The following is a 6,301-nucleotide window of genomic DNA, read 5'->3' on the forward strand; positions in this document are numbered from 1 at the left end:
TTGGGGGGGGGGGGGAGTAGCATTTGAGTGTGAGGTGTGCAAGGTGGTGGTCACTGTGGGAATGGGAGCGCAGGGAGGGCAGGCGTGGGACGGCCTGGATAACGGCGCTGCAGAGGCGCATGCAGGCGCGCTCGGCTGCTGCTGCCGCAGCTGCTCGTGCAGGCAGCGGTACCCCCAGCCCACCCGGCATGGTGCTGCGCTCCCAAGCCCTCGCTCAGCCCGCCCGGCGGCCTTAGTCCAGCGTGCGGCCTAACTGCCCACAGCTGGGTCTCCCCGCAGCAGCTGCGGTGTGCTGCCGCGCCGGAAACTCCACGTCAGCAACAGCGTGGGCTGTGTGCCCAGCAACGGCGGCGTTCGTCGTCACTGGCGGCCGCAGGCAGCAGTAGCGGCGGCGGCAGAGAGCTGGCAGACGCCCCCGCGGCTGGCTGCCGTCTCTGAGCCCTCTAGCCGCGCCCTCCGACGCCCTGGGGGGGCTGCTTCCGCCTGCACCTCGCCTGCAGGCGAGTTGGGCGCTGCACGAGACTGTCGGAGGCGCTCTGGCGAGCCCTTCGATGCGCTTCGAAGACTGCAATTGGCGCTGGAGACGGGGGACAGCTCAAGGAGGCCCGGCGCTGTCATTGACAGCCTGTCAACCAGTGTTTCTGGCCCTCGTGGCAGCTTTGGCGATGGGCGGGCGATGAGGACTGCTGTCGCGTCCAAATTTCGCCAATCAGCTGGCGATGGCACATTGAGGATTGGCGAAATGCGGGGGAGCCACCCTTGCGCCTGGCACAGCGCAGCGGCCACATGCGGCGCCGCTGTTGCTTTGTCGGCACTTGCCTCCCTTTTGGGGGACTGGGGGCGAAGCCCCCAGCAAGCTGGCGCTTGTTTAACACTATGGAGTGAAGTTCCTGAGGAAAATTGGCCATTTCTCCTCAAAATATTGGCGATGTCAGTCATGGGGGCTGGCGACGCGCTGGCGATGTCGCCCCGCCGCCTGCCCTCATTTAGCCAGCCCTGGCTGGCGATGGCCTTCGGCCAATCGCCAGCCAGAGCCGTTTTTTGGCCCGATTTCGCCAGCATTTGGCGATTTCGCCAGCTTTCAGAAACACTGCATCACGCCCACCTGGCTGGGCGTGGCAAATGATCCAGCTCAAGGCATGCCCAGAGGAGCCCTGGCAGCGATCACTGAAATCAGCGGACCTCGTCAAGCTGCCGCCAGCGCCCCGCGCGGTCTCCAGAGCCGCCCCAAGGCATCACCGCTTTCCCAGTGGCCTCTGGCGCCCTCTGCTAAACCCGCAGCCATGGCCAGCTGCATCGTGCGCCAGCCCCTGCTCGCGGGGTGCAGAGCCACGGCCGGGCCCCGCAGCAGCGGTCGCCGCATGCAGCCTGTGCGCGCTACAGCAGCGGTGAGCGGGCGGGGGCAGTCGGGGAGGGGCGGAGAATCCCAACGAGCAGACTGCCCAGGCCGCAGCGCGGGCTGCCGCCGCCGCCGCCAAGTCCCACTCCCGCCCGCCGCCTGCCGCCAGCCGCCGATGCTGCGTCCCTCCCTTCCTGCCTCCACCTCCCACCTTTGGTCCGCCCCAATACCCATCCATCTGTTACAGCCGCAGCAGCAGCGCGCGCGGCCCGAATACGTCCCTAACCGTATCGACGATCCAGACTATGTGCGCATCTTTGACACCACCCTTCGTGACGGCGAGCAGAGCCCGGGGGCCACCCTCACAAGCAAGGTGGGCTAACGGACAGAGGCCGGTGCGGTGGGCGCAGCTTGGCCGTGCAGCCTTCGGCCACAGGCAGGCAGGGCACCCTGGGCAGCGGTGAGAGGAGAGCCGCTGGTTGCGTGCCTCGCCGCTGGTTGCGTGCCTCACTGGGGCGAAGTCCGCCTGCCGCCCGCCTGCCTGCAGGAGAAGCTTGAGATTGCCAAGAAGCTCAGCCAGCTCGGTGAGGGCGGCTGCCTGGCAGGCAGGCAGAGCTTTGAGGCTGCCGCTCCGCTTGCTGCTGCCATGGACGCGCCGCATCTGCCCTGTCCAGTCGCTGCCACATGTCACCTCGCCATGCCCCAACTCCGTGACCCCAGCACCTATACCACACATGCACGCTCACGCCCCGCCGCCGCCGACCCATGCAGGCGTGGACATCATCGAGGCCGGCTTCCCCATAGCTTCCCCCGACGACTTTGAGGCGGTACGGGCCATTGCCATGGACGTGGGCAATGCGGTACATGATGACGGCTACGTGCCAGTCATCTGCGGCCTGTCTCGCACCCGGGAGAAGGTGGGTGCTGGTCCGGGGGTGGTGGCAGGCTGGGGCTGCGCTGAGGTTGGCGGGCAGGCAGGCCCCAGGTTGCAGCCTGCGTTGCTGCTGCTGGTGCTGCTGCTGCTGCTGCTGTGTCGCCTTCCCGTTGCTGAGCTGTTGCCTTGCCCCACATGGATGATGCTACCTGCTCGCTGACTGGCGCCCGCTGCTGCCCCTGCCCCTCGCCCCTCCCCTCCCTCCGCCCACCCCCTGCTCAGGACCTGGAGACGGCTTGGGAGGCCGTGCGCCACGCCAAGCTGCCACGCGTGCACACCTTCATCGCCACCTCAGGTGAGCAGCGGCAGGGCTTGGAAGGGAGGGCAGGCTGCGGCCGGGTGTGTGCCTGGCGGCCGGCAGGGCGTGCAGGAGGGGCGGCTGGTGAGGGTGGATGATGGCGGTGGTCGCCCCAGGCCCAGCCGCCGTGCCAGGCCGGCCGCGGGTCGTGCGCCCTGCCCTCGTGCCGCCGGTCGCGGCCGCCGACGCTCCCACACCATGCAGCAGTGCATGCACTTCGACGGTACCTCAACGGTACCGCTCTCGTACCACCCATGTACCGCAGAGATCCACATGAAGTACAAGCTGCGCATGAGCCCCGACCAGGTGATCGAGAACGCGGTCAATGCGGTCAAGCACCTGCGCTCGCTGGGCTGCTCCGACATCGAGTTCTCGCCAGAGGACGCGGGTGGGTGCCCCGCCGCCCCCCCGCCGCCACCCTGCCCTTATTAGTTCTTGCCCTTGTATTGGTTCTTGCCCGCCGGTCGCGCGGCCTGCCATGCGCCTCCGCACGCCGCACGGCCGTCTGCCGTGCACGTGCCGATGCGCGCCGAGCGCACGCTCGGAGCGGACGGGTCGCGCCGCACAGCGTGTGCATGTTCTGAAGCGGGCTTTGGAAGCAGCAGGCGCCGCTAGCTGGAGCGGGGCTCTGCTCCTCTTCAAGACCCCCCCCGCCGCTCTATACTCCTCCCTTGCCTCCCATCCTACCCTGAACCCTAAACTCTTACCCCTGCAGGCCGCTCCGAGCCGGCCTTCCTGTATGAGATTCTGGCGGAGGTGATCAAGGCGGGGGCCACCACCCTCAACATCCCCGACACCACCGGCTGGACGCTGCCGCACGAGTTCCAGGTGGGCGCTTGAGTGTGTGTGTGTGTGAGTGTGGGTGGTGGGGTGGTGGGGTGGGTGTGTGGTGGGTGTATGGGCCCTGCGCCGCTGGTCCCTCGTGGGCTGGCGGGCAACCCGGTGCTGCGGCCGGCAGGACTGGGGCGCCCCTGCTCCAGGCCGTGTTCGAGCTCTGGCGGCGCCTGATGCCGGGATGCGGGTCGGCCGCCGGCTGCGTTCCCCTCGCAACCCCGCGTAGCTCTCACGGCGCCCCCTGCCCCCGTCTCCACCCCCTTCCCTCCTGCAGTCTCTCATTTCCAAGATCAAGGCAAACACACCTGGCGCCGAGGGCGTCATCATCTCCACCCACTGCCAGAACGACCTGGGCCTCTCCACAGCCAACTCGCTGGCGGGCGCCATGGGCGGCGCGCGGCAGGTGCGAGGAAGACGCTGCCTGCCTGCCTGCCTGGCCCGAGTCTTGCTGGATGGCCGGCGGGCCTGCTGGCTGCGTGCTCGCCTTGTGCGCATCTACATGCTTGCGTGCCTGCCTGTTGAGGGCAGAAGTCGGGTGGACGGTCCAGACTTCTGAAGAAATAAAGAACCCTCTGCCCCTCCACTGCAGATTGAGTGCACGATCAACGGCATCGGCGAGCGGGCGGGCAACGCGTCCCTGGAGGAAGTGGTGATGGCCATCGCGCTCCGAGGGTGGGTCCCGCCTGAGCCGCTGGCACCAGGACTTACAGCTGGATCAGAGATAATTTGAACATCCAAGGCTTAGAGATAATTCGAACATTGGGCAGATGCCTCCCGCCGGCGCCGGCTGCGGCGGGCCGGGCTTGGGGCTGGGCCGGGCTGGCGGGCCGTGGCAGTGGGCGTGCAGCCAGAGGGGCTGGGCCGCAAAAACAAACAACAACAACTGCTAGGCGGGCCCCATCACTGCCACCCACGCTCCCTGCTCCCCCAAGCGCGGCGTCTTTGCATCCCCACTGCCCCCGCCCCTTGTGCCGCATGCCGCCTTGCCTGCCTGCCCTGCCTGCTTGACTCTTGCCTGGCTGCCTGCCTGCCTGCCTGCCTGCCCGCCCTGCCTGCAGCAAGGACCAGATGGGCGGCCTGTGGACGGGGGCCCGCCCCGTGCACATCGCGGCCGGCCTCCAAGATGGTTTCAGACTACAGCGGCATGATTGTGCACCCGCCCAAGGTGGGCAGCTGGGTGGTTATGCGTGGTTATGCGTGTGTGTGTGTGTGGGGGGGGGGGGGAGGGTGCGGCAGTTGGGTGTGGGCAGGGCAGCCCACAAGGTGGGCAGCTGTGTGTGGTGTGTGTGCGTGGCAGCTGGGTGTAGGGAGGGCAGCCGCACAAGGCGGGGAGCTGCGCGAGTGTGTGTGCTTGTGTGTGACAGTTGGGTGGGCACACGCTGGGCGGCTGCCGGGCAGGGCGAGCTCATGCCGGGAGCGGGGAGGCGGGGATGGGTGCGCTGGGCCTGCCGCGGCAGCAATCAGGCCGCTGGGCTGGCACCTGATGTGTGCCTGCTATGCTGCAGGCCATTGTGGGGGCAAACGCGTTTGCCCACGAGAGCGGGATCCACCAGGACGGCATGCTGAAGAACAGGGACACGTGAGCTGGCACCTGCTGAGCTGGCGGGGCTGAGCTGGCGGCTGCTGAGCTGGCGGCGCCGCGCCAGCTGCTGCGCGTCGCCGCTGAGCTGGCTGCCGGGCCAGGCCCAGAGCCCCTGCGCAGCCGGCTGACGCACGGCTGGCCTGGCCACTACCGCTGAAACGATATCGGCTCGCCGTACCGCCTGCCGTACCGCCGCCTGTCTGCAGGTACGAGATCATGAGCCCCGAGACCATCGGCCTGCAGCGGGTGGATGCCGCCGGCATCGTGCTGGGCAAGCACTCGGGCAGGTGAGGGTGGGGCCGGGCGTGGGCTGTCTTAAGGAAGTAACGCAGCTGCCAGGCAGCAGCGCGCACAGCCAGCCAAGCGGCAGCAGCCGCTCCAACCACCAGACCCCAGCTGCGCGTCTCTTGTTCTGGGGACGACCCCACCCTGGTTGTCGCACCGGTGGATCCAGTTCGCACGCGGTGCCCGCCTGCTCCATCCGCGCCGCCGCCTCGTCTGTCTCCCAACCGCCCCTCCGCCTCCTGCGCCCCGGCCCCCGCAGGAACGCGCTCAACACGCGCCTGGGCCAGCTGGGCTTCCAGCTGCCCGAGGACCAGCTGAACGACGTGTTCCGGAGGTTCAAGAATTTGGCAGACCGCAAGAAGGTGTGGGGGAGCTGCGTCTGGGGCTGGGGTCAGATTCTGGGGCTGGGACTGGGGCTGCGGCAGGAGGAGAGATGAAAGCAGTGCCCTGCGCTGCTGCCCGCTGCCTGTGGAGCACCTCTCGGTCACCGCCTGTGCCTGCCTGCCTGCGCGGCCCGCTCCACCTGACCCTCCGTGCGTGCCGCCCTGCCCCTCCCTTCCTGCAGAACATCAGCGACGAGGATGTGCTGGCGCTGGTGAACGACGAGGTGCACCAGCCCACGGTGGTGTGGGTGCTGGAGGGGCTGCAGGTGGGCCGTGTGTGTGGTGTGGTGTGGTGTGGTGTCGTGTGGTGTGGTGTGGTGTGGGTGGGCTGGGCTGGGGTGGGATGCGCTGGTGGCTGCCGCCTCGCAGTGCGCCCTCGCCTGCCAACCCATGCCGCCGTCTCTCGATGCGTGGGCAGCCCATCCTTTCTTTCTTCCCCACCTTGCCCATTCGGCAACCCCTTCCATCTTCCCCGCTCTGGAGCACAACTCTACAAGACGTCAAGGGGGGCGCTGGGTCAGGGGAGGGCCTCGCCCCAGCCAGTGCCCTCACCCTCACGCCTTGCTCCCGCACCTGCCCGCCCCTGCAGGTGGTGTGCGGCTCCATGGGCCTGCCCACCGCCACAGTCCGCATGCGGGGGCCGGAC

At 68.4% G+C, this 6,301-nt stretch overlaps 2 protein-coding genes across 2 annotated transcripts in view; one reads left to right on the forward strand and one right to left on the reverse strand.

Annotated features, from left to right (window-relative positions):
• Nucleotides 1-365, reverse strand: part of CHLNCDRAFT_33699 (hypothetical protein) — a 3,378-nt gene extending 3,013 nt beyond the window's left edge. The window contains exon 1 of the mRNA XM_005852207.1: nucleotides 184-365. Coding sequence (XP_005852269.1) covers nucleotides 184-190 — 7 coding nt within the window. The 5' untranslated portion in view covers nucleotides 191-365. The remainder of the gene's footprint in view (nucleotides 1-183) is intronic.
• Nucleotides 366-1,283: 918 nt separating this feature from the next.
• CHLNCDRAFT_133663 (hypothetical protein) overlaps nucleotides 1,284-6,301 on the forward strand; it is a gene marked incomplete at both ends in the record, with an annotated part of 6,049 nt that continues 1,031 nt past the window's right edge. The window contains 15 exons of the mRNA XM_005851901.1: nucleotides 1,284-1,388; nucleotides 1,587-1,712; nucleotides 1,887-1,923; nucleotides 2,111-2,256; nucleotides 2,496-2,568; nucleotides 2,837-2,959; nucleotides 3,287-3,399; nucleotides 3,680-3,808; nucleotides 3,995-4,077; nucleotides 4,464-4,503; nucleotides 4,911-4,984; nucleotides 5,194-5,274; nucleotides 5,532-5,634; nucleotides 5,838-5,921; nucleotides 6,245-6,280. Of these exons, the coding sequence (XP_005851963.1) occupies nucleotides 1,284-1,388; nucleotides 1,587-1,712; nucleotides 1,887-1,923; nucleotides 2,111-2,256; nucleotides 2,496-2,568; nucleotides 2,837-2,959; nucleotides 3,287-3,399; nucleotides 3,680-3,808; nucleotides 3,995-4,077; nucleotides 4,464-4,503; nucleotides 4,911-4,984; nucleotides 5,194-5,274; nucleotides 5,532-5,634; nucleotides 5,838-5,921; nucleotides 6,245-6,280 (1,353 nt within the window). The remainder of the gene's footprint in view (nucleotides 1,389-1,586; nucleotides 1,713-1,886; nucleotides 1,924-2,110; nucleotides 2,257-2,495; nucleotides 2,569-2,836; nucleotides 2,960-3,286; nucleotides 3,400-3,679; nucleotides 3,809-3,994; nucleotides 4,078-4,463; nucleotides 4,504-4,910; nucleotides 4,985-5,193; nucleotides 5,275-5,531; nucleotides 5,635-5,837; nucleotides 5,922-6,244; nucleotides 6,281-6,301) is intronic.

This window comes from Chlorella variabilis, assembly GCF_000147415.1.
Source record: "Chlorella variabilis unplaced genomic scaffold CHLNCscaffold_1, whole genome shotgun sequence".
In the NCBI taxonomy this organism is placed as follows: domain Eukaryota; kingdom Viridiplantae; phylum Chlorophyta; class Trebouxiophyceae; order Chlorellales; family Chlorellaceae; genus Chlorella; species Chlorella variabilis.